At 42.7% G+C, this 27,736-nt stretch overlaps 1 protein-coding gene across 1 annotated transcript in view; it reads right to left on the bottom strand.

The window, feature by feature from the left end:
* FIG4 (FIG4 phosphoinositide 5-phosphatase) overlaps positions 1 to 27,736 on the bottom strand; it is a 132,784-nt gene that overhangs the window by 76,685 nt on the left and 28,363 nt on the right. Inside the window, exons 6-11 of the mRNA XM_090037728.1 lie at positions 27,143 to 27,291; positions 14,514 to 14,642; positions 12,182 to 12,282; positions 8,811 to 8,973; positions 7,688 to 7,785; positions 1,381 to 1,514 (exon numbers count right to left, since the gene is read on the bottom strand). Of these exons, the coding sequence (XP_089893854.1) occupies positions 1,381 to 1,514; positions 7,688 to 7,785; positions 8,811 to 8,973; positions 12,182 to 12,282; positions 14,514 to 14,642; positions 27,143 to 27,291 (774 nt within the window). The remainder of the gene's footprint in view (positions 1 to 1,380; positions 1,515 to 7,687; positions 7,786 to 8,810; positions 8,974 to 12,181; positions 12,283 to 14,513; positions 14,643 to 27,142; positions 27,292 to 27,736) is intronic.

Raw genomic sequence — 27,736 nt, 5'->3', positions numbered from 1 at the left:
CCTTTAGCATACTTAGAGAGGGATTTTAAAAATCTTTTTAATACTATGTGCATTTAACAGTGCTGTTTTTCATCCATATAACTTTAAGTACTCCACAAAGAAAGGATATGATAAATTAACTATGAACACACATTTAGTTTCATGGGTAGTATTTTGGTTTGTAGCCTTCAGTCTACAATGTGACACTCCTCTGTAGGTTAGAAAGAAAAAGCATTTTGTGGTGGGGGTTTGACACTACCACAAAAAACGGTGTCCAGGAAATTATGACAGAGCCATTAATGTCAAAAGACTCTCTTCCACTAAAACACTGCGTTTCCTACCTGAAGCACAGGGCCACTGACTGTTCATATGTCTGCAAGGAAGCTGATGTGGAAGCAGATAGGGGAACTCCTTATCAAAGCACACAGGTAAACCAAGGAAGATTTTTGAAGCATGGCATATCTGAGCCAAGGGACCAGACAAACATGATATACGAAAAAGACCACACAAAAAAGTAGGATTGGCTATCTAGCTTAAGGATGACAATCTGATCTCGGAGTCATAAGATCAGATTCTTGGAAATTCTGTTTTTCTTAAGTCTGCAACTCTATAGTGATTTCCACACTAAAGTATCTGAAGTTAAGAAATGCCTTTACAAGGCCTTTGTTCCTTGTTTGCCAGTGGGTTTTCCCTGCAGCATTTAGCTAGTGGTTCAGAAGGACTGATTTGTTGGTTCTGGGTTTAGGCAACTAGATTACAAAGACCAATTACATAAGAAAGGAGTCAGACAGAATCCATACCTGGGACTGTGCCCAAGAAACTGAGAGTTAACAGAAACTAGTCACTGCACAGAAATATGGGTCACTCAACTTGTGCTTGTTTTATAGAAGAAAAGACAGTCAGGTTGCAAAAAAGGATGATTTTTGTTGACAGTATCACAAAAGAAAAAGTAATCAAGTTCAAGTAACTTGTGTATAATCAATGTCACTTTCAGAATTCCAATTACTGCAAATGTACAGATTTCAAATGATGCTAAGGCATATTTACTTAAAAGATTACTTCCACTGAAATTCAAACAATATTTAGGAATATCTTCACCAGTTTAATGTTCCATAAGGCTAACTTTTACTACAGTAATTTTTTTTAAGCGAACTCAAGCAGTCAGCTTGCAATGGAAAGAATACCAAAATGTTACTTTTTTATAAGCTGAAAAGAAAGGGCTTATATAAATCTTTCTATGTGGCCGATTTCCAAATTTTCCATTTTTGTTCAGATTTGGGACAAAGGCAAATTTTGAAATGTGAAATCTTCTGTGAAACACCTCCTATCCTGAATACCTCTTAAGTAAAATTCCTGTAATTAACAGAGGACATTGTCTATGCAGAGAAAAAAATTGCCTACCTTTTTGTGTATTTGGCCATATCCCAAGGAATATACACAATAGCATGTTCTGGAGGTAAAAACTGATTGAGGTATGTCACAGCAGCAACAAGTTCTTCACTGAGAATCCTTTCATGCTTTCTTTTTTCACGTTCCTTTACCAAAAAGGCAAATAATTACTATTAATATTTTAATTAATAATTTAGACATGCACAAAATTACATATACATACTCCTCTAGTTTTAATATTACATGTTTTTAGATGCGAGAAAGAAATGATAACCATCATGCATAAGTATATAGAAAGGTATTTATGTATTTAATATTTGTAGTAAATATATAATAGACTATATTATTTATTTCATATTGAGAGGTAAAAAACACCAACCAGGACATTCACTAATTAAATTATAAAGATAATACTAAATTTTTTAGTCCTGCAAATATTTAAACTATATTTAACCAGAAAAAAAAACATAGCACATATGAAACAGAAATGTGTTAACAATTGTTCTGCAACTTGGCTATTTTTGGATCTCTTTTTAAAGTGCAGTCTGATGTTTACAGTACTAATTTCATTCTTCTTTCCTTTCAGTTGTTTCATTTAATTTCCTATGCTAATTTAAGGGATGAAGAAAGAGAGAGAGAGAAGAAAGAAAAAGTGCTTCTCAGATCTTGAAGTTTCTATTAGGAGATCTTTCAGTCTTCTCAATTCCAGAGCTAGTTAGACTGGAGGACTTAGCTGAACCTTGTGGTGGGAGTGCTTCTAGCTTTCTGGAAAAAACAGTTAATCCATGACATCCACGAATGGCACTCCCAAACTGTTCAATAAGTTTGCATGTTACTCTGCACTTCAGTAAAAAATTTTGTTTTTGTTTTTTTTGTTTTGTTTATTTATTTATTTTTTTTTACAGTGCTCACTTAGTAATTGGTTTTCAAAAGATTTTCATAAAAAGCAACATTTTTCAAGCCACATGCCTGGGAGAGTAGGGATAGGATTCAGAGAGACATAGACAAATTGGAAGACTGGATCAAACAAAATCTCATGAGGTTCAATAAGGACAAGTGAAAAGTCCTGAACTTAGGATGGCACAATCCCATACACTGGGGACCAACTGGCTAAGCAGCAGCTCTGCAGAAAAAGGACTTGGGAGTTGCAGTGGATCATAAGCTGGATATAAGCCAACAGTGTGCACTTGTTGCCAAGAAGTGTAACAGCATACTGGGCTGCAGCAGTAGGAGCACTGCCAGCAGATCAAAGAATGTGATTATTCCCCTCTGTTCTGCACTGGTGAGACCACATCTGGAGTACTGTGTGCAGTTTTGGGCCCCCCACTACAGAAAGGATGTGGATAAGTTGGAGAGAGTCCAGTTGAGGGCAACAAAAATGGTTAGGGGACTTGACTTATAAGGACAGCATAAGAGAACTGGGTTTATTTAGTTTGGAAACGAGAAGACAGAGGGGATATAATAGTAACATTCAACTACCTGAAGAGTGGTTCCAAAGAGGATGGAGTTAGACTGTTCTCAGTGATGGTAGATAACAGAACAAGGAGCAATGGTTTCAAGTTGTAGCAAGGGAAGTTTAGGTTAGATATTAGAAAAAAAAACAACCTCTCACAAAGAGGGTAGTAAAGCACTCAAACAGGTTATCCAGAGGGGTGGTGAAACCTCCAGCTTTAGGTTTTTAAGACCCAGCTAGACAGCCTTGGCTGGGATGATCTAATTGGGGATGGTCCTGCTTTAAGCAGGGGGTTGAACTAAATGATTTCCTAAGGTACCTTCCAAACCTAATTTTCTATGATTGTATGCTCCTCAATTAATAATTTTGCCAGATAATTTTCAGCTTCAGCCACTTTTGCTTTAAAACTATTCAAAGAGCATGGTTAGAATAATTGTAAGCAAAAAATACACTCACTCAATGTGCACCTTCTGACTCAAAAAACTTCTAAAAAATTTGTCAGCTTTTCTAAAGTCATCTTTAAGCAAAGATGGAATATAAAAGTTTCACTTTGAAAGTTTCTTTTTCAAAATATTATACTGTATTGACAATGACAAATAACGGCCATTGTTTTGTAGCTCTTTACTCATAGCAGGAACTACTGGCATCCAATATTATGGAACTAATCCAATAATACTGGAAAGGCAGTGAAGACACAGAAAGAGATCTGCACATTTTATGTATCATAGAAACCAAGTACTATATGTAGGACCACTAGCCTTCATCATTCTCAACAAATGCTGCTCATGCTGCCAGAACACAGAAACGTGGCAGAATAGGGACACATCTAACACCCAAAGAGGTTAATATCTTTATGACAGACTTCATAAATGCTTGCTTCATCTGCAGCTGCCCTCTCATCCCTCTCGCATATCTAAGATAGGTTGATGACATCATCAACGTACCTTAGATACACGAGAGGGATGAGAGGGCAGCTGCAGGAGCCGGAGGAAAAGCAAGGGCAACATTGGACCCCTGCTGAACCAGATGGGGCAACTGACAACTGACGCCCAGGAAAAAACCAAACTATTAAATGGGTACTTTGCCTGGGTCTTTCATCAGTCCCATGGGATACCCATGGGACAGGGAGGTCTGGGTAAGAGAGATCCCCTGCCTCCATCAATGCTGACCTCATGAAGGAACACCTTAAGAAGTTGGATACCTTCAAGTCAGCTGGCCCTGACAATCTACACCCCAGAGTACTCAAGGAGCTGGCGAGCATCATAGCCCAGCCTCTGGCACGGATCTTTGAAAACTCCTGGCACTCTGGTGTAGTGCCCGAGGACTGGAAGAAGGCCAATGTGGTGCCTATCTTCAAGAAAGGGAGGAAAGCAGATCCAGCTAACTATAGGCCCATCAGCCTGACTTCTATCTCAGGGAAGGTCTTAGAAAAGTTTATTAAACAGGCCATCCTTAATGGACTGACAGACGCCAACATCCTAAGGGATAGCCAGCACAGGTTTGTTGAGGGGAGCTCTTGCTTAACCAATCTCATTTCCTTTTATGACCAGGTGACCTATCACCCGGACAAGGAAAAAGAGATTGATGTCATATATCTTGACTTCAAAAAAGCCTTTGATCGGGTATCCCATGATCACCTCTTGGCAAAACTGGCCAATTGTGGCCTTGGGTCCACCATGATCCGCTGGCTGGAAAATTGGCTCCGTGGTCAGACCCAGAGGGTAGTAATTGATGGAAGTCAATCATCATGGTGTCCTGCGACCAGTGGGGTCCTCTGTCCTTGGATCTATATTGTTCAACATCTTCATTAATGATGCGGACACTGGAGTCAGAAGCGGATTGGCCAAGTTCGCCGATGACACCAAACTTTGGGGAAAAGCATCCACGCCAGAAGACAGGTGGGTGATCCAGGCTGACTTGGACAGGCTCAGCAAATGGGCAGATGGTGTTTAACATCAGAAAAATGCAAGGTTCTCCACCTTTGGAAGAAAATCCTGCAGCATCCTTATAGGCTCAGCAGTGCTATGCTGGCTAGCACTGCGAAAGAAAGAGACTTGGGGGTCATCATTGACCACAAGATGAACATGAGCCTGCAATGCAATGCTGCATCTAGTAAAGCAACCAAAACGCTGGCTTGCATGCATAGATGCTTCTCCAGCAAATTCCGGGACATCATTCTCGTCTTGTACTCGGCCTTGGTGAGGCCACAGCTGCAGTACGGCTGGAGTACTGCGTCCAGTTTTGGGCTGCACAATTCAAAAAAGATGTGGAGAAGCTTGAGAGAGTCCAGAGGAGAGCCACGCGCATGATCAGAGTTCAGGAAAACAGACCTTACGACAACAGGCTGAGAGCCATGAGGCTCTTTAGCCTAGAAAAGCGCAGGCTCAGGGGTGATCTGATGGCCACCTATAAGTTTATCGGGGTGACCACCAGGATCTGGGGGAACGTTTTTGTTCAACAGAGTGCCCCAAGGGATGACGAGGTCAAATGGTCATAAACTACTGTGAGACTGTTTCAGGCTGGACATAAGTAAGTATTTCTTTACTGTCCGAACCCCCAAGGTCTGGTACAGCCTGACATCGGAGGTGGCTCAAGCACCTACATTGAACACCTTCAGGAGCCAATTGGATGCTTATCTTGCTGGGATCCTATGACCCCAGCTGACTTCCTGCCCTATGGGCAGGGGGCTGGACTCGATGATCTTCCAAGGTCCCTTCCAGCCCTAACATCTATAAAATCTATGAAATCATCATCATCATCATATAGGTATACTGATGACATCATCATCATATGGACATATGGGAAGAAACTGTTAGAGAAATTCCACTGGGACTTTAACAACTTCTACCACTTCATCAAACTGAGCCTGGAATATTCAGTAAAGTCATTTCTTAGAAACCACTGTGAAAGTTTGTAATGGCTATATCACCACCACATTATAAATATCAGAAACCAACTGAGCACTACAGCTACCTCATAATAATACTTCATATTCTTATCCCATTACCTGGATTTGCTCTTACAACTCTTACATCCCTCAATAGGCTAACTACTTTGTTTTTCTCCTCTATCCACTTTGCCTCTCCCAGCAGTGTCCCCCCCCTTCCCGCCCCCTTTTCTACCTATTGTATTCTAATCACTGCTTCATATTTAGAAGCGGCTTCCCTGCAGTCCCTTTTCAGCATTTGTTGAAATAAGCTATTGCTTACAAATGTTTATGCATCTCTGATTTAGTTAGTCTTTAATATGCAAATCTACTCTACCTTCTGTCTGATTTCAGACTAACACAGCTAACTACCTCTCTCTGGAATGTATACAATGTGTACAGGGTTAACTACCCCTCCTGGGGCTTATATGGACAAATAAGGACAAGAAAGAGATCTTTAACAGGAAATGGCAGAGAGAGGACATGAAAAAAAGAGCACTGATCTTTCTAGTCTCCTCCGAAGGATGAAAATAATTATTTTAAGAGTTAAAAATTAAATTTATGTTGACAGTTTCTCTGTACAGAAGGTATATTTACTTCTTACTTATAAACTAACATTTTCCCTAAATTAATTCAAATTAGATGCTAGTCTCACCCTGTGATTTAAGAAACAATTTAAAAGGGTGCAATTGCATTTATATAAATAAATCTGAGCAAAAGCACATGCATCTGTTACTAATTACTAATCATTTCTTAGTTACAGAGAAAAAAAAAAAGAAGATTCATTTATAAATTTATTGTCCTTTAAGAGTTCTGCAAAGAATATTAATATTCGGAGATAGAAGTGTTCAGTGTTTGTCTAGGTGCTGCCTCAATGTTCACATGTAAAGGGCGATACGTTTTCCCCCAAAATATATAAGTGGTCAAAGAGCGTTAATTTTAGAATCCTAGCTTTAAGCACCTACAGAGACACACATTTTCAGGCACACTACTAAAGCCCTCTGAATAAAAGCACAAAATGATTCATGTGTCGGTCACATGCCCAGATTCTCATTCAAGTGATGGCCTTTGAGAACTAAATCTATAAATAACAGAAAATCATTTTTTTTGGTCAACAAATACTATCTGAAGTTGTTTACACCAGCCTCGTGTGCTGATCCTTAAAAGCACTCCTAAATAAGAGAGCTTTTAGCAAAAGAAAATAATAGGCTTTGCTATTTACAGCTTCAGCTTACAGACTGCCAAAGTACTGCATCTTTTTAGGTTTTTTTTCCCCCCATCAGAAAAAGTTCTCCCATGCATATGAAAGGCTTTTTCTAAAATGAATACATTCCTACAGCTTAATGTACTGGAAGAATAATGGAGAGGATTAAAAAGAAATCTGAAGTCTGAATCAAAGCTTCACAGATCATGAATCATACTAATGAGAAAGTAATTCATTAATGAAGAAAAAAATGAAATGACATAAAATGGTTCTTATATAAACCACTATGAAGTATCTACTGACTGAAAAATATAAAAAGGATTTTTATACAAATCCAAAGATATAACAATTTACAACAAATCATCAATAATAGCTATACACTTAATTTGCATTTATTTCTTATGAAGGAAAATCATTATTGTATAGTTAGTTAACTTTGATATAGGTTTAATATTTCATTTTATTGTTTCACAACTTTATTTTTGTCAAAATATATCATGTTTATAGTTCAAACCGTCACAAAAGTTACCAAGTAGCACATACAGTAATTCCAGCTGTTGCAAAAACATCGTAAGACTTAGGATTTCTAAGTCAAAATAACTCCAACTCATGAGCTCCAAAAAAATTGGCCATCGGTACTGGCCCAAAAAACCTTTGTTGGTACACCCCTATTAAAAACCATGAGTTATTTGTGGCTATTTGCATCACACCAAATTAAAACTACACAATACTGTACCTTTACAAGATTCAAAATGATAATGGGAGAGCCAAATCTCTGAAGCATTTGATCGAAGTGAAGTGCAGCAACATGTGCAAATGGATCTGCTTGGTCCACTGGAACAAAGTAAATATATTTAAAAAGAGCATCAAGGATTTTCAAACTCAGAAAGCCTATTTCTTTTAAAATATTCTTTACCAAACATTTTTAATTCTCTAATAATAGTAAAGAAAATATACAATACAGATGCTGAATGCAAACTATAACAGGCATATACCTCTCTTACTTAAAGAAATAAAAAAGGATAAAAGCAAAAAGTTTCCTCCACATACACTAAAAACAAGAACAAAAAAAGGAAGATGTCACGACTGCTTATGCTGGCATTGTTAATGGAGATGTTTACAAGGAAAGTTTTGGGCTGTAAGAAAAAGGGATTTCTGCCATGTGAGATTCCAGATAATATATTTTGTCACTCAGCTGAGTTTCAGAAATGCACTATGGTATTTGCAAAGGTGTACATTTGCATTTAAATGTTAAATGAAGATTCTATTCCTTTAAAAAAAACTGTTGTTTTTTTGTTTGCTTTATTGTTTTAAATGTCTGAGCGAACTTAACTGGGGTCAGTTTCTGATTAACAAATTCAAACCTCAAACAAGTAAAAGGTTATGCACAATTAACTCTGAACAGGCATATAGTTCCACTGAAGTCAGATGGTTACAGTTAATGGGAGTTTTTTCACTGAGTTTAATGGAATCAGGATTTCATCCAAAACATTCTCTCAAGGGAGACATAGGCATAAGCAACCACTCAATTACAAGATAACAAACACAAAGATTATTGCCATCTTCAGTTCAAAGCAGCACTATATTAGGGTACTATATTCACAAAAAAAATTGTGAATACAAACTTAAACATAAAGAAGCTCTAAAGCCCCTTTACTTATGATCCAGTTTCATCCAAGAGTCATTTTATACAACATATTTATTATAAAGAATTGCTAATCAACCTTTAACTCGTTTCACAAAGAACAGAAACAGGGACACAATTTCTTCATGCTTGTTCCTTCACCTTTTCTCGCTGGTACATTCTATTAGAACACACTGCTAACCATAGGCTACCATGAAGAACGTATTTCACCTACATGTAATTGGTGGCTTAGGCATCATAGTTGAAATATCTTGAGACCAGTAGAGAGGTACTGATCCTCGAACCTGAACATAAGAAGAATAGCTCCCTGCAGAAAATGACATCACTGAAGCATCATAAAGTATTTGTTCAGTTTCTACTTCATTAGCGACATCTCCCTGAAACAAATAATAAACAGAAGTAGCAGGCATTTTACCTTACATTTCAGAGCTGCATAACCTAAAATGGAAATGATAATTGTGAAAGATGGAAGTATAATGGCAAATGTCAAGTCATAAAAGCCAAAGAATTCTGCACTAGAAGCGACTCGCCTTTGATTAGACCTAGAACAGTATACAGTACTATCCTTCATAATGCTACCAGCCACAAAATATTCGAGACCTTCCAAAATCTAGCTATAGTAGTATCTAACTTAAAACACAGGGCCAGTATAAGAAGTGGTTCCAAGGACATCAACAAACATACACTTGTAGCAGCTTCAAAAAAGGAAGGGGAGCTGCTGCTGTTAATTTAAGTATAAAGCAGGTTTGTCCAACATATGGTCCGTGGGCTGCCATGTGGCCTGCCAAGCCATTTTCTGTGGCCTACGGTGCTGTGACAGCAACCCCTTGTCCCTCCCCCAGACCCGCAGCAGCTTCCTAATGGCTGCTGAAGGGCTGAGGAAGGGACACGGTTTCCACACGCACCGTGTCAGCTTGACATTGCCGAAGCAGTGCAGCTCCTCCCCTCCCCCCTCATTTCACTATGTCCCTTCCTCACCCCACCCCTCCCTTTCTCATTTGCATGCTGGCCCCGCCCTGCACTGGTCCCCACCGGACACGTGGGTTGGAGCAGGTCACAGTGCAGTGAGCGGGCAGGCAGGCACAGGGGGCACGGATGCTGGCACAGATGGATGTTGCGGCTGGGCCCGCAGGAGATGCTGTTACTGTGGCTGCCGTAGCTGTCAGGGCAGGAAGCCGGCACCACTCCCACCTCCCCGCATCCCCCCGCGCCCACAGACATCGCACTGGGGGTGGTAAGTTGTGGGCCCCAGGGAGGGAAGGACCCCTGCCACTTGGGCTCGGGCTGCCCCAGGGGAGAGGGAGCAAGGGGGTGTCCTTGCACATCCCGCACCCCACTGTAGAGTCCCCACATGTCCCCCTGGCTGCTGAGCCCAGGTGAAAAGGTGTGGAAGCATCCTCAAGGCCGCCCAGGTGGCAGGGAGGACATGGCGGGGTCAGGCGGCACCCCTTGACCCCTGCGCCCCCAGGCTGCAGCCGGACTGGACAGGCCACGCGAGCACCCACTCTTGCTGGCCCACTGGGTGATAAAAAGTTCATGATACAACACTGAAAAAGGTTGGACACTCCTACTGTAAAGCTTCTATCTTCCTGCAACTCTTACATGTGCATAAGCCTATAGTAATACAAGTCAAGCAAAACCACTCCAACTTTAACCCTACTTCATCCAGGATCAAAGTTGGGGGAATTTAGCCCATTGGTAATGCTACAGCCTTATGCACATGTAACAGTTACAGGCTACAAAGAGATGTTGCATTTGTTTCAGGATAAAGCCTTTTGTCCTGGGATTGTATACACACCTATTATCTTAGTTCATATTCCTCTGAAGTATACCAAATAACGCATACTAATACTTTTCCTTGGGATATCCTGCTGTATGTCTATATGGTTACTGCGGTTCATCCCACGGACAAGCCTATCAGGCTGTGTCCTTTCACTGGCCGGCTGCAGGTAAAGGAGCAGCAGTGCCTCTTGGAAGGGTGATGTGTGCACAGAACTCTACTGATTAAAACTGGTGCAAAGTAAAAAATGGGACTATCAATCCTTGGTCAAATTAGACATGTTTACAATCACAGCATAACAGCTGCTCTGCCTTCTGAGCAGCTTGTCCATTCCCCTTTTAAAGCCGCTACAAGTGTATGCTTGTTTATTTCCTTAGCGTCAAAAAATAAGACTTGTCCAAAATGCTGATCTGCTGGCTAACTAAGTATGGAGTAGGGGTGTGCAAAACTGGCCGTATTCGATTCGGATCACTATCCCAATTCAATTCACCCAAATCCGAATTTGACAATTCGATGCTGATTTGGAGAATCAGCGATTCGACCACAGACACAGCTTTAAATTTTTTTTCTACATACCTTTAGGTATGCTCATGAATGCTGCAATGGTGGGGCAGATGGAGTGTCCCACTGGAGCGTGAGGGGGTCCCCGTGTGCTTGGGGGCAGACCCAGAAGTGGACCGAAAGAACTTCGGGTCCACTTCCAGGTCTGCCACTGAGTGTGCAGGGGACGTCCCCTGTGCCCCTCCGGCTCAGCAATTGGTTGCAGGGGGGCCCCAGGTGCTCCCCCAGACCCAGGAGGCACCAGTCACTGAGTTGGAGGGTAGGGGTCCCCTACATACTCCCCAGCAGATCCAGAAGCACAAGAAGCAGGCTGGAGAGACCCCTGCATTCCCATGGGACTCTCCATTAGCTCCACCATCTCAGCATTCACGAGGCACCTGGTACATTGAGGTAGATAGAAAAAAACATTTAAAGCTGTGTCTATGACCGAATCATTGAATCTATCCAAACTGAATCAGCGACCGAAGCTTTGCACAGCCCTACGATGGAGCAAAGAGGAATCAGTTCATAACTGCTGGGCCTGAGAGCAACTAACTTTATTTGATACAAGCAAAATATATATTAGTGAGTAATAGTAGTCCTAAGATGATGAATTTTTAGCCCAGAGTTTGCCTTCCATCAGTTCTATCAGCATATCTACATGGAGTAGTTGGTTTTCCTACGTATGGCTGCAACATGATGTACTAATGTGAATCCTCACACCCACACCAATTCTAAAACATGTCAGTAGCATCTCACGTGATCATAATGATGCATATGCCACTAAATCTCACTGCATTTTTGGCCCTAAATGCTGCATATCAGTTATTTTTGAACAAACTGAATTTTTTTTACAATATAGCTTCCCCCCACATTGTTCTAGCTTTATAAACCTGTGAAAAAAATGCATAAAACTTAAAACATGTCTGTTGTGACATTGTGAATATCTGTAATGTAACTATAACATAAATGAATCCCCTTTACTACTGCTACTTCCAACTCAGAATTTTCTTTTCTACCTTATAAACATTTGCCTCACAGTGTTTGTCTCACTATAAGTGTTAAAACAGAACTTTTTTGCTGCAGATTCTCTTTCTTATGGTTACTTTATCCTTTCTAGTTTACAACACCTGCCCCTTGAAGTTCATAAGATGGATGTGATATTTATATAATAAAAATAAGTAACCAGAAGTTTAAAGTCAGGTGAGGCAGGGCTTCATGTGCTCTAACAAAACAATGTAAAAACTGAAGGCAATTTACTTTACCTCACTGTTTGCTCCTCTTTTCAGAAAACGTGTTCCAGCAAATTTGCTTGATCTTCTGGCTATCAGAGTGACATACACTGGGCGACCATAGATTAAAAGTTCTTGGCAATAAAGTTAAGGTTTACATGCATTATTATTACAAGTGCCACTTCCCTATCACTCATTTTAATCCTGATTAATACGGGGGGCGGGGAAGGGAACTCCAAAGAAAATTCATCTTATCTGAGGCCATAGAAGGCAAGCCCGTTATCAGCATGGGGTTTAGAACTCAGGAATTCCTCTTTCCAAATCAGATATACAGGCCATCTTCCAATTATTTATCCTGGAAAAACATTTAAACACACAACTGTCTATGTAACAAGAAGGGTTAAAAGGCACTGAAAATCATTACAGAAGCAGTTGTGGTTTGACTTCAGTTTATTACTTACCCAATAACAGTAATAACTTTTTAAAATTACCCTTGATCACACAAGTAAGACTCATCTATTTGTCAAACTTGACCTTAAATTAACTTTTTCTTGAAGGCAACATGTCCATGGGGAAATCTTTAGTGTTTTAATATTCACAAGAAAAAAATGCAGTGGGACCAAACCCTAGTGTAAGGGCTTGTGCTGCAATCCTAGCATAGTCTGGCCATTAAGATGGCATAACCAATTATGGGGAGGGAAGAGGGAAGGACAAGGAGAAGACAGGATGGGACCCCCTTATGGCAGACAGTCAACTAGAAATTATATAGGTTACAAAGAAGTCACCTACACCACAGCATAGTGTGCTTGTCCAGCACACCCTGTAATGTACAAATTCCTAGCTACCTTTGTTTTTGCAGCAGAAGCCACAAGCAGACAGTACAAGCTAAAGCAACCCAAAAACTGCTCTGATTTTTGCCTTGAAAGAGAGATACACTCATCAGACCCAGGACACAGGAGCATGTAGGTGCAAATCAACTTAATATGTGCTGCATAGTTCTCTATCATAGCTCCTCAAAATATGTAGGCCAGACATAAGAATAGTTCAAAAGAAAAAAATTCAAAATTGTGAAATGATTTGTCAAGGCTTTCCTGCACTGCTTCAGTTGTATGAAGTTCCTGAAGCTCTAATACAATGTAAAAATATATATATATATATATATATATATATATATATATATATATATATATTTATATTTATTTCAGTTTATGGCGACATAGTATTAAAATTCCCTCCTCTCCCATCTCCCAAATTGGTGTTTTTTTAAAGAACAGAGTTGGAGAGAGTTTAATGCTAAAAATTTAGGCCTTTATGCTATATATGTAAAAGAAGTCCCACTAAGTTCAGTGTATCAAGCCACATCCATAGAATAGCTCATGGAATTCTGTGGGAAAAAGGGGAAGCAAGGGGTGGAAAGAAGGAGGCCAAAGAAATCAGGAAGTTTTTTGCAAATGTTACACAAGTTCAGAATCAGTAACACTATTCTTTCCTCACTGCTGAACAAGTTTGTGTATTAATGGCACATGATAAAGATGGTGGATTAAAGCATAAGCCTTTTATAGCATACAAGATTTGTATGAGCTAAGATAAGGGAGCATCTCATTGAAATGTGTCATATAGGATTATATTACTGATTTATGTATAAATGTGGTTGAATTTTAAATGCATTTTCCACTAATATTGTATTCAATATTTATATACTGACATTTAAAATTGGAATCAGAAAAGCATTTTCAAAATTAATTGCTGTTGGCTTAACACTGCTCCCGCATAAGTCAATAAGGGATTTTATCAGTGACCCCAATAAGAGTTAAGACAATGCTCAATACTTTTAACCTCTCCCACCCCACTTACAAAACAAGAAAGCTCTGCGTTTTAGAGATTTGCACAGTAAACGCTATCAGCCATTCAACTGTGGTACGATGTTTGTCCCTTTAGAACTCCCTGATAAATATCATCTGGTTCTCAAGCAGTTGCCAGATTTCTTCATCAGGGTGTTAAAGCCCTAGTTCAGCTCCTTGCCAACATAGCAGTCTGCCTATATGGTATGGTTTTGTTTGTTTTTGCTCTGCTTTTAAGACGTATAATACAATAATTGGTATTGTGGTATCAACATCTTGGTTCATCTTTTACATATGTACTCCTAGTAGATATGGACATTTCTTTTCTTTCCTTTTTTAAAATCTCAGAGGCTTTTAAAAGCTATCAAAATGAATGAAAAATTAAGCAAATAATACACATACAAATGTTTTTAACAACACTGAGTTTCAGAGAAGCAACATCCCTTTGTCCTGATAGCTGCCTCATACTCTAGAACTTCTAAAATGCATTAAACCAATAGTTGTTAATGACAATAAAAGGATACTCGACTGCCCACAGAATCCATGAATAATAAACAACAGCCAGTCATGATGAATTGTATTTTTTACTATGTCCAGCAGTTTACCATTCCATACATACTTTGTATAAGCTTTGCTTCCAATCCCATATATACCTAAAAAGTTGTTAAAATGAAAATGCATCAGCAATTTAAAAATGTAACAACAGTTCAATAATTTTGTTTTCACACCTCCTTTAACTGAGCTTTAATTTGGTTATTCTTGGCCCTAATGGAGCAGAGCGCTTAAATATGAGCTTTAGGCTTAGCTGAATAGGGATGAATATAAGTTACAATCTGTTCATATCACTATGTCATCCAGGTATCCACACAAACCTAACAGCCAAATCTTAGGGGACCTCAATGGAGCTTTTTGCACTTGAGAGCACTCCAGACTGGAGGTGGGGGAGAGTAGGAAGCAATGAGTTGGGAAGGGACTGGCACTAAATTCAACCCGTGAGTCAGGCCTGTGCGAATAGGGAAGTATTCTATTCAGATTCAGCCTATTCAGAGGACAGTGATTCAATTCAGAGATTCGGATCATTGTCCTGAATCGGCTTCAGAAGATTCAGTGCTGATTTGGAGGGATTTGGTGATTGGGCCATATATGATAATGGGGAAATCATTAAAATACCTATACCTTTGTCATTTTTTGGCAGATTTGAATGAAAAGAGCAGGGATGGTAGCCCCTTCTGAGGTCATGAAGCCTGCCAGGTTTCAAGGAGATAGGTGCAGGGGTTTCTGGGAAACTACACCTCAAGTTGCTGACAAGAAAAACTCGTGATGTGTGACTTTGCACATGTGTTAAGGCACAGTAGGATGAAAACTGCAGGCATGGTAGCCTCTGTTCTCACCCTCACAACTCCACTGCAACCAGTAAGCCTCAGGCCTCTCAAAGATCTTACAGGTCTGGGCTTTCCCCAGTCAGGACTATGCAGTGGCTAGAGGTTATCAGGTGCCTCCTGCTCCTACCCACCTTTCACCAGGGAGGTTCATGGTCCTGGCATTTCCTGGGGCTACCGCACCACTAGCAGTCCCACCCAGGCCTTCCTACCCTGGTAGCGTGTAGTTTTAGGTCATGCCCAGGATGATGTGGCGACACCTCCTCCCCACATAGCCCCAACCCTTACACCTCCAAGTTCTTCCTGGCACAGGAGCTCAGCAGGGAGATGTTTTTCCCCTGCTGGCTGGTGAGAAACTAAACTGCTGCCTCCAGCTCTGAGGGTGAGGCATTAAATGCTTTAAAAAACCAAAAAAACCAAACCAGAAATAGGTGTGGACTGAGTGAGGAAGGTGGCACTCACTCTGTCTGCAGGTAGAGGTTGGAGAACCCCAGCAGTGGGAGGTTCACCTTCAGGAACACCAGCTGCTCCACCAAACCAGGATCCAAGCAGGTGTGGTGAAGTGTTACAACATTCCCAGCAATGCTGAACACCCTCACGCTCAGAACACTGATCGGTGGACAGGACAAGTATCGCTGGACAACCACGGCCAGATCCTGCCACATCTGGTTGCGGGCTGCTCAATAGGCCAAGGGGTCGCAGTCCAGCAGCTCCATGTCCTTGGCGAGATAGGCAGCCACTGAAGCCTCAGCACTACTTGCCTGAGGCTAGGGTCTGGTGCGTCTGGACCCCACCATTAAAGCCATGCCCTTGGCACACATTGGCAGCAGCTGGCATGGAGGAGACTGGCTGGCGCTGGGAGTAAAAAGAAGCCAGTAGGCAATGTGGGGCCCTTGAAAGATACGCTTGGCAATCTGGTAGTTGCACCAGATGAAAAAAGCAGACCTTTTTAACAAATTCTTTGCCTCTATTTTTCTGAGCGGGGACTGGGACCTCTCCCCAACCAGGATTCCGGATGGACTCGGGAGAGACTCCGCCAGGCCTAGGGTCAGGGAGGTCCGAGTTAGGGAATTTCTGGAGGGGCTGGACATGTTCAAATGAGCAAGTCCAGATGCTCTCCACCCTAGGGTGCTGAGGAAATTGGCAGGGGTCATCGCGGGGCCCCTAGCATGGCTTTACAAGCACTCGTGGTGCTCTGGCCAGGTGCCAGGAGACTGGAAGAAGGCCAACGTGGTCCCCATTTTCAAAAAAAAGAGCATCGAGAGGGTCCAGAGGAGGGTCCATGCTGTTCAATTTCTTTATTAGTGACTTGGACCAGGGGGTGAATAGCACCCTGTTCAAATTTGCTGACAACACCAAGATTTGGGGCGAGGTGGGCACGCTAGAAGGGAGGGACAGGATACAACTGGACCTGGACAGATTACAGGGGAGGGGAAATGTGAATAGGATGGGATTCAATACTGACAAGTGCAGGGTACTCCACTGCGCACCTCCCTCCAGGTCAAATATGACCCATCCACCACCACTCTCTGGGTGTGGCCCCCTAGCCAATTTGTAGCTCATCTGACTGTGTAGGCATCAATGCCACAGTCACCTAGCTTTTTAATGAGAATGGGGTGGGAGACAGTGTCAAAGGCCTTCCTGAAGTCCAGAAAGACTACATCTGCCATGACACCTACGTCCAGTGATTTTGTGACCTGATCATAGAAGGCAATCAGGTTGGTCTGACAGGACCTGCTCCTAATGAAGCCATGCTGGTTGCCCTTGAACATCACCCCCACCTGCTGGTCCCTCACAGATGTGCTCCTGGATAATTTTCTCAAAGAGCTTCTCCAGGACTGAAGTAAGACTAATGGGCCTATAGTTGCCTGGGTCCTCCCTCCTCCCTTTTTTGAGGGTCACCTGTATGATCAGGGGGCAGCAGGGTAGACCCTAAGAGGAGAGGCTAAGGGACCTGAACCTGTTCAGCCTCTGCAAGAGATGGCCGAGAGGGGATCTAGTGGCCATCTATAAACTTACCCGGGGAACCAGAGGGGATTAGGTAAGACCCTGTTCCCCCAAGCACCTTCCAAGTAACAAGGAATAATGGCCACAAGTTGATCAAGAGAAGGTTTAGGCTAGACATCAGGAGGCACTACTTCAAAGTCAGGGTGGCCAGGATCTGGAACCAGCTTCCAAGGGAAGTGGTGCTGGCTCCTAGATGACTTGGAAGGGTGCATTAAGTAGCTCAGCTAAAAAGGGTTGCTAACACTATATGTTGAGATAATGATCACAAGAGAGACTATCCAAATGTGATATGATGAGTTCATAAACTAAAGGAGCATGACACTTGATTTCCACTTAAATATCTTGACTGGAGCTAAGTATAAGAAAGGCCGTTGAGGAATTTTAGATCATTCTGATTATGACAAAAAAAACCCAGAAGCAGAACATCAATAAAACTGCAATGCAAGCCTTAAGGAAATTAAAAGCTAATAACGTAGTATGTTTCAAAACATTATATAGCACAAATCTTGGGCCTTTGCCAAGTTATTAATCGCCCATGTTGAGAACCACTTCCACTTTTTTGAGATGTATCTCTTTCTGATAGAAGGTTTCCACTTGGTATAAGAATTTCCTGTATTTATAGGCAGTCTGTCAATTGGAGTGCTCAGCTAGTTAACAAACAAAAGGTCTAAAGCAACACCTCCAGCTCTGGGTGAAGATATCTAATCAAAGATCTGCCTTCATCCAGTTAGGCAAGAAGAAGTAAGACAGACTGCCTGGATATCTGTAGCAGGTGTACAAAGCTAATTGTTTTGGTCAGCATGTGATTATCATGATAATCAATTCTGATCTCATCTCATCTTTAACAGTGTTCAGCACAATCCCCCGATCCACAGGAAAAATTAAAATTGTCCCCAAGAACAACAAAATGAGGAAGGAGTCAAGCAGGGACCCTGGGCTTATGCCTCCTCTGGAGATGGCTTCCAGAGACTTTGTGTTGATCTCTATGACAAAGATGGAGGACTCTGTCAGAGTCCCTCCGTAAAGAAAATTGGGCCTAGGTCACAATTTCCACAGCAACCATTCATAGCCAGTTGTTATAGTCTTCTCAGGAAACCTATTAGGTCACTACTGACCACTGAAAGGTGTAGAGCCACTGGAGTCACTATGTGGATGAGGACAGCTTCTGGAACTTGATTGCTTCCTGGCAAAGAGGGGGTGATTAGTTTCCCACTGAACTCCAAATCAAGTTCAAGGCCTCAAGTCCTAATCTTCCAGGAGCTTCAGGGACTGGGTCTAAGATGCCCATTACATCAAGCCATGATTATGAAGCAGCACCGAGGACCAGCCAGGGGGTGGGGGAGTCACTCCTCCACCCTGCTCCCTGCAAGACGCAGAAGAGCAGCAGCATGGGGTGTTAGGTGGCAGCACTCCATCCCAGCCTTCTTCCCCCACCATTCTTGACAGGCAATTGGCAAGTTAAATCAATAAAAAACTCCCAGCTGAAGACTATGGTGGACAACTTGACTTTTCTAGTATAATCAGATTTTCCACAGTAAGAACTAGGACTATCAGAAACGCTACTGATATATCGGTCACGTATCAGTCGGATTGGCACCAATAAAAGGAAAATAAACATCATTAGCGACTGGCTTTTTTGGCCAGTGTAGCCGATAATGTCACCAATAAATGCCACATGCAGCACCCGGCAGTCAGTCGGGGGTGGGGGAGGGAGAGCAGATTGAGGCTCCTGTGGTGAGGGGGGAGGGGCAAGTGCTCCCAGTCAGGATGGTGAATGTGACCCTGGAGCTGCGGGTCGCTTGTTCGGGGGGGGCTGGATCCCCACCACCATGTACATCCCCAGGGGAGGCATAAGGGGCATGTGCCCCCCAGGTTTGTGCACAGGATGAGGGCGAGCTGCCCGCTGCAAGCTTGGGACCAGGAGCTACACCAGTCTCTTCCCAGCAGGGAGCAGATGGGCTGGGGCAGGAGGCAGTGGTGCTGATAGGGGTGGCTACAGGGAATTTTAGGATGGCCTTAGCCCACCCCATAGCCACCCCTCCTAGCACTGCTGCCACCCACCCTGAGCATAGCCCCAGTGCAGCCCGCCCACTGGGAAGAAGATGTCGCAGTCCCTGGCCTCGAGCCCAGAGTGGGCAGCCTGCCCTCCCTCCATGCACAAATCTGAGTGGCACATGCCTCCTATGGGGCTGCACACAGCAGCCAGGAGCTTTCCCCACCTCCTCACCCTCCTGTGCCCCCTGGACAAGCCACCAGTAGCTCCATCCTGCTTCTAGCCCTGGAGGCCCATTCACCACCCTAGCTGGGCAGCGCCTGCTCCTGCCCCACTCCCTCCCTCGCCATGGGGGCCTTAATATGCCCCCACAATGCCTCTTCCCTCCAACAGGCTTACTGGCTGGACACTATTCTCCAAGCTGCTGGGCTGCATTCCTGTAAATCAGCTGTTGGGTCGGTATCAGCCATCGGTATTGCCCAAGAAAATCTTTATTGGTGCATCCCTACTTTATGTTCATTTTATCTAGTCTCCAAATTATCACAGGACTTGAAGCAGAATTATAATTAGTTGTTCAGGTGGGTATGTCTATTCAACCCAAGGCAGGCCATGCAGAGGCATCCCTGATGGGACATTTTGGCTGTCTGCACACATTAAGGGAAAAAAAAAAGAGACAACAAAACAAAATGGCGCTTTACTTTACCCTCTATGCAATCTCACACTGAGCGCAGCAGATGCCCAGAAAAGGCATCACATCACTTTGACCCAGCTTGCCAAGTGTCTGTATAGATCAGGTGCTTTAGCGGGACTTTTATCTAATAGCGGATTGAATCAGCTATTAGATAAAAGCACCAAAAAGCCCTGATCTAAAAATACTGTAGAGCCAGGCTGAGGTAACATAATGCTGCTTCTGGTAAAGTGCTTTTTTTTTTTTTTTTTTTTTTGGGGGGGGGGGGGGGGGTTGTTTTGTTTTGGTTTTTTAAACATCTGCAAGCAGCCATACTGACTTCAGGCACAGTTTTAAGGGTCATAATGAAAGCTGGCAAGCTGTGTCACATACATACTTCCACACTGACATACATAACATTTGAAAGACTTGCAATATCTGTCTTGTATGTACATTTTTTTTTACTAAAGTGATCAGAAACCTGTTTCCTGGCAGGCAGGCATGGTTGCCAATTTGTCTCAAATCAATGCTCTTCTGAACTATTATCTGTGATTACGCAAGAGTATTTTTCATAACTCAACATGAAACGGAGAAAGATGGAAATCTAAGACCTTGGCTTTCCTGCTGGGAAACCTGATCACAGTTGCCCAGGTGCAAACACATGTGAATTCCCTGCATCAATACTATTACTGCTAAGAATCTGCCACAGACTCTGAAGGACAGAAAACTATTAACAATGGTTGGTTCCATGAGAAATCTTAGTTACCTCCTGTGTGCTGGGGGGGTGGCCATGCATTCTGCACACAGATAGATGGCACTGTTTTGAGCCAGGAGAGGTGGAGTGACTCAAGCAAATGATCCCATCACAAACTTTAGATGGTATATACATTTGCTCCACTTTCTTAGGCTGCAACAGGACAAATATTGTTTGCTTTAGTATTAGGAAACATCAAGAGTAGAAGCCTCTTCGGTCCTGAGGAACTGCCTCTGTGGCTCCTAGACAGAGGAAGCATTTCTCATTGCAATAGGCTTTTGAGAAGGGTCCCTGAATCCACAGGGAAAAGGGGTGAATAAGGTAAGAGAAGCAGTAGATGCAAGATGTGGGAGGTGATAGTACCTCTCCTTGGCACTGGTTAAGCATCATTAGGAATACTGTGTGAATTTCTGGGCTCCACATTTTAAAAAGGACACGGAGAAGTTAGAGAGGGTTCAGAGGCAGCCAACAAGTACCCTAAAAGACTTGGAAAGCAAGTCATACAAGGAGAGGCTGAAGCAGCTAGGCATGTTCAGTTTATGGAAAAAGGTGCTTAAGAGGGGAAATTATGGCAGCCCTTCAAGTATTTGAAGACTCCTATCAAAAGGACATGCACCTTTTCACTCTTGCTGCAGAAAGGACACAGATCAATGGCTTCAAGTTGCAGCAGAGGAGGTTTGGATGTCAGAAAAAGCTTCACTGTTAGAACAGTGAGGAAGCAGAAAGACAGCCTAGGGAAGTTGTGGCCTTTCCATCACTTGAGGTGTTCAAGAAGAGGCCAGTCTAGCCATGCCTATGTTCTACTATAGATATTTCCCATACTGCTAGGCGTTGCTGGTTGCCCCCACTGCCCCTTTCTGCCATGTGTGTCCAGGTGTTTTTAAGCCTCCCTCAGAGGCACTGGGTGTTGGCTACAGCCAAGGCTGGGGATTTTGACTGGGGTGTGCCAGTGACCCTTTTGGAATGAAAGCCAAGTGGTTCCTGGCTAGAGGATCTTGCCCCTCCACTTGGGGTCAAACCAACTGACATATTTGAGGTCAGAAAGGACTTTTTACCCAACATCCAGATTGGTACAGACTGTGGGGGTTTTTGCCTTCCTCTGTAGTGGGAGGTGTAACCCTCTACCTGGGATCTCTTAAGCATATACTGACAACCTTTATAGAAGCAGCACATTGGCTGCCATGATTCCCCTGCTTTACCTGTGGCAGATTAGGGTGTTATGTCCATGTTGCATCAGGTTGGCTGTAGTTTTACATAGAGTTTAGATCATGGATTGTATAGGATGGTTTGGATAGGGACAATCCTGCGTCAGGCACAGGGCTGGACTAAGTGACCTCTGGAGGGCCCTTCCAGCCCTACTTCTCTATGATCATTCTCTATGATTACAAGAAAATAATCATGGCTGGGCATCCTAAATACCCATCTATTCAATATGCAAAGTAGAATGTGGTAATGTGGCTTCTAAAGAAGGTGTTCTTTAGGTTGAGTCTGATGAGACTCTCAACCGCCTCTCAGTTTGCTAATGTGTCAGAGGAACAGCATATGTTGCTCAGGAAGAAAAAACTGTGGGATCCTCCTTTATTTCTCTCAGTTCTTCATCAAATAACTCCAAGACCTCAAACATCAGTCCCTTGATATCTGCTTGCATCTCTTTCAGAATGCCCTAACCATGCTGGTAAAACAAGCTGTACACCAAGATGGCAAAGATCTGGCCTGTGGTCCAGATCCAGCTTGTGGAGGCCTATCATCTGGCCTTCAGTGTTGTCTGTGAATCTCAGACCATACCCACATGCTGCATGAAGCATATGGAGCTGGTCTGGTGTACACTGCACACAACATATGGGACTGGAGCTGATAGATACCACAGACCCACCCTGTGTGCCAGATCCAGAACAAAGGACTAGTCAAGACATGGGAGCCACACGCAGCACAAACCAGTCACACTTTGCCAGAAGGGTATGACTGTTAGCCACACACAGCTGTAGCCAGGCTAAGGAAAAAAGCCTTCTCCCAGGAACATGAGTCTGTGTCCTTCAGCAAACTTGTTTTATCTGAACTGCTGTTACTTGACTGATGCAGCTAAGAGGCTCAGAGTAGGGAAACTTCCAAAGTATGAAAATGTTGAAAGGAGGGATGGGAACCTGATACCTCTTAACTCATTTTGCTCTCTGTTTAATGGTTATTCATTCACAGAGAAGATGATCCTGGCAGGACTAGAAGCTGATTATGTCAAATTACTCCTGGGACTTCTCCGAGGGCAAAATCTTATTTTTCAGAATTTCAACTAGGAACACAAAGAGATGCCAGTGGGAATTCTGAAGTCATCCAATGTCAGTAGTAGTGTTAAGGATAGTATTTCATCCAGAGATCCTCTGATAATGACACACACTATTGATGTTTCTACATCTGTAGATCCACTTCCACTCAATCGTCCATCATCTGTGATCTAACCATGGATGTCACTGGGGAGAGAAACTCCTTTCCTGATGGTGGACTTTGGCTCTTTATAGTCTGTGAAGGCATGCACAATATCCCCAAGAAGGTTGCCACAACCAAGAGATTGGAAATTGTTGGTTTGAAAAAAGGTAAGTCTAGGTGGGCTGGTACTCAGAGATCAGAGACTACGAACAACTCCTTGCTCAGCAATGAGAAAAATGCATCCCCAAAATACCAGTGAGAAGTAAACCTTAAGAGGCAGTGGTGATGGAAGCTCTGGCAATATCATAGCTGTCCCTGTGCCAATGGATGGCTCAGTACCTCTGATGGATCTGGTGCTATCCATGTTTTTCCCCTAGGACAGCTTGCTTACCTCTATCCCTTGAGATAATTAAAGGACTGGAGAACTCTTCTCCAGAGGCTTTCCTGTGCCTGTCCCTGAGGATATTGAGCTCTTTACCTTCTCCTTGAGTGACCCCTTTAACACTTGACTTTTCAACGCCAACATCACTAAAAAAGTTGAGACTGGTTTCAGTGCTGATACTGAGGTCTTTCCAGGGCTAACCTTGGCATCATTGTGCCTGTAGAAATTCAGGCCTCACACATCTGCTTGATGTGGCTCTAGATAATGTTAGTTTGTCTATTTGTAGGATTCTGTAGCTTATTTCCTCTGGGTCTGATGAGACCTTTATAGGGTGCTCTGGACGGTAGGGTTCCAACATGGTATCTTCCCTCTTGAGTCCTTACAGACAAAAATTAGGATATCAAATAAAAGCTTGGGAAGTATGATTTCCCTAAAGTCAAGTAAAACCTCTGCTGTGCCTGTTGTTCACGAAGATTAAACCCTGCCCTCCTTTATTTTCTCATGCACCTTTTTCACAAAAAAAAAAAAAGGCTGCTCCAACTTGGAACGCTCATTATATGCAAGGGAATAGGGTAACAAAACTTTGTCCTGCTTAAACTTTGGCCAGGAGAAAGTGAAAGTAAAAGTCTGAATGCAACGTGGTCCCCATCTTCAAAAAAGGGAGGAAGGAGGACCCGGGAAACTACAGGCCGGTTAGTCTCACCTCGATCCTAGGCAAGCTGTTCGAGAAAATTATGCTGGCACACATCCAGGAGGGGCCAGCAGGGGACTGCATGCTTAGGGGCAACCAACATGGGTTCATCAGTGGAAGGTCCTGCCAGACCAACCTGGTGGACTTTTACGATCAGATCACCAGATCGTTAGACGCAGGGGTTGCAGTGGATATAATCTTCCTGGACTTCCGGAAGGCTTTTAACACTGTCTCTCACCCCATTCTCATTAAGAAACTGGGGGGGCTGCGGTGTAGACACCCACACAGTCAAATGGGTCGCCAACTGGCTGGAGGGCCGCACCCAGAGGGTGGTAGTGGATGGGTCTTTCTCAACCTGGAAGGACGTGGGCAGTGGGGTTCCGCAGGGCTCGGTCCTCGGGCCCACACTGTTCAACATCTTCATCAGTGATTTGGATGAGGGGGTAAAAAGCACCCTGTTCAAATTTGCTGATGACACTAAGATGTGGAGGGACGTGGGTACATTGGAAGGATGCAACAGGCTACAATCAGACCTCGACAGGTTACAAGGGTGGGCGGACGAGAATAGGATAGGTTTCAACACAGACAAGTGCAAGGTGATGCACCTCGGGAAGAACAACCGGCACCATTCCTACAGGTTGGGGAACTCCCCTCTTATCAGCACGGAGGCGGAAAGGGATCTGGGGGTCATCACTGACTCCAAGATGAACATGGGCCGGCAGTGTGGAGAGGCAGTCAGGAAGGCCAACCGCACCTTGGCATGCATCCACAGATGCATCTCGAGCAGGTCCAAGGAGGTGATCCTCCCCCTCTATGCGGCACTGGTCAGGCCGCAGCTGGAGTACTGCGTCCAATTCTGGGTGCCGCACTTCAAGAGGGATGTCGACAGCATGGAGAGGGTCCAGAGGAGGGCCACTCGTATGATCAGGGGACAGCAGGGCAGGCCCTATGAGGACAGGCTGGGGGACCTGAACCTGTTCAGCCTCCAAAAGAGAAGGCTGAGGGGGGATCTTGTGGCCTGTTATAAACTAGTCAGGGGGGATCAGCAGGCATTGGGGAAGTCACTGTTTCCCCGAGCACCGCCAGGAGTGACCAGGAATAACGGTCACAAGCTGGCAGAGGGTAGATTTAGGTTAGATATCAGGAGGCGCTACTTCACAGTCAGGGCGGCTAGGATCTGGAACCAACTTCCAAGAGAAGTGGTGCTGGCTCCTACCCTGGGGGTGTTTAAGAGGAGGTTAGATGAACATCTTGCTGGTATCATTTGACCCCAGTACTCTTTCCTGCCATGGCAGGGGGTCGGACTAGATGATCTGCTCAGGTCCCTTCCAACCCTACAAACTATGAAACTATGAATCCACAGGGAGAAAAACAGAGCAGGCTCAACTCCATAGCTGCTGCTATTCAAGTTTCATCCTACAAGGCAAGATTTTTTCATCTTCATTCTGCCCTTCAAAATCAAGGTGTAAATCTTATTCTGGGATATGTTGTATGCAAGATATTATGGTAATAAAGCCAACAAGCCTGGCACAGGATCATCCCTGTCCAAACCATGCTATACAATCCATAATCTAAACACTACGTAAGACTACAGTCAACCTGTTGCAACACAGACATAACACCCTCACTTGCCACCCTGCTGTTTTTGTCTTGGTAGAAAACACCAAGAACAGAGTGAATAACTAGCACCAAAGGGCACTGTCTCCACAAAAAAAAAAATCTAGAACCATGTATATGAAGCACTGTATTCCCACACTAGTCTCCACAATGACGTAATCCAAGAACTTTTTTTTTTTTTTTTAGCACAGTAGCAAGTGATAATATGTTGGGAACCATCCATGCAGTTCCAGATATATAAATCTGTTTGGATTAAAAAGAAGCATTGCTTTGTAAATTTTGTAAACATTGCTTCATAAATCCTTCAAACAGAAAAATTACCTCTCCATATCTGTCACAAAGAAAACTGCTGCAACCATGCACCCAAAAATTGGGAATGAAAGTCTATTCCCATATAACAACCAGTTCTTTACTCACACTCAATAAAATAAAGGAAAACCAAATTTGTAGACCCACTTATACAAACACTACATAGACAAATTGAAAAGCAAGATTTGTAAGTTTAATTTGTTGATGATGCAATGATAATGTAATCAGTATGAAGCGTTAAAGGAAGGAAAACCAAGTACCCTATTAAAAAACTACGAGACTTTCACAGATCTCTTTGGAGATGGGGTATGGCAAGAAGGAAAATAAAAAGCATTTTCATGTCAGTGCATTCATAACTGTAAAAAAAAAAATTTAAAAAAAATAAAGAAGAAAAGATTATTGGCCTTCAAGTCTGTATTTGATAGATCCAAAATGGAAAAATTTCATTTCCACTCTTTTTCATTTCCAGCTTAAATTAATGCTTGAAATCTCTCATAGAGCCCATTAAGTTTTAGTTGGTGGTAACAGCAAGCACTTTTTCTTGAATCAATATTTACCAACACCAAACAGAATAACAAGATTTCTAGCATTATTTATACTCCACTGATGATGGATTCTCATTTCATCTAGGAAGTCATATGTATTGGACTTCATATAAAAAGGCTCAATAATTGATTGATGAAAAATGTCAGCATGCTCAATTATCTCTAGGAGTTACAATGTGACATACCAAAATACATGATCAATCATCTCTAGAAATGGCGCTGTTCAAATTCAAATATCTGTAATTGGTTCTTTATGTAATCTTTAATTAAGTCAGGAAAGTTCTGAGACTTGATCAATAACAAAAAGCTAAATGTTTCTGAAAAGTAGGCTTAAATGAAACTGTTCTAAATAAAATTACAGCAAAGTATATTAACATTAAAGTACACTTACCACTTCCGCCTAGTGTTGTAAGTCCCTCATCTTCAAAGATATCAAAGCTCTCCTGTCGAGTCTGAGTTGTTTCAGTTTTTAATACCTCAAGTGGCATTCTCAGGATAGTAAGATTATACTGAAGGGAGTGTGACAGATCATAGCTGTAGCTGATGCCAAGATTAAGCTTTTGTCAGAACTACAGAAACATGAAACTCTTCTGAAAACTTTCATTCCCTACTTGTATGGCTATTTAATATTGCATTGTCTACTTTGCATACAAAAGCAAATGAAGTACAAACAAGAGAGACAAGCTGTAGATATATAGTGCTAAATCACCTGTTCAGTCCCCAAGATACTTTATAAACATTAATATAGTGCATTTACAACAACATAAGCCTCCATGTCTGGATAACTGCAAAACCTGAAATCCAGCTATACCAAACTGTTCTAAGTTATGAATGAAATTCAAACCAAGGTTTTAAATTATCTAAGACAATTTCAATTTTTAACACTCAGTTACTGAGGGCAGATCTAAATGTTATTCCAATTATGGCTCCCGAGTGCTAGATGCCACCCATGGTACATGGTGGCTGCTGCAGCCCAAGCCGACTG

The sequence above is a fragment of the Crocodylus siamensis genome, chromosome 1 (assembly GCF_052110815.1).
Source record: "Crocodylus siamensis isolate JL-2025a chromosome 1, ASM5211081v1, whole genome shotgun sequence".
NCBI classification, from domain to species: Eukaryota; Metazoa; Chordata; order Crocodylia; family Crocodylidae; genus Crocodylus; species Crocodylus siamensis.
Note: the sequence above shows the minus strand (reverse complement) of the source record. Positions and strands in the feature narration are given on the sequence as shown.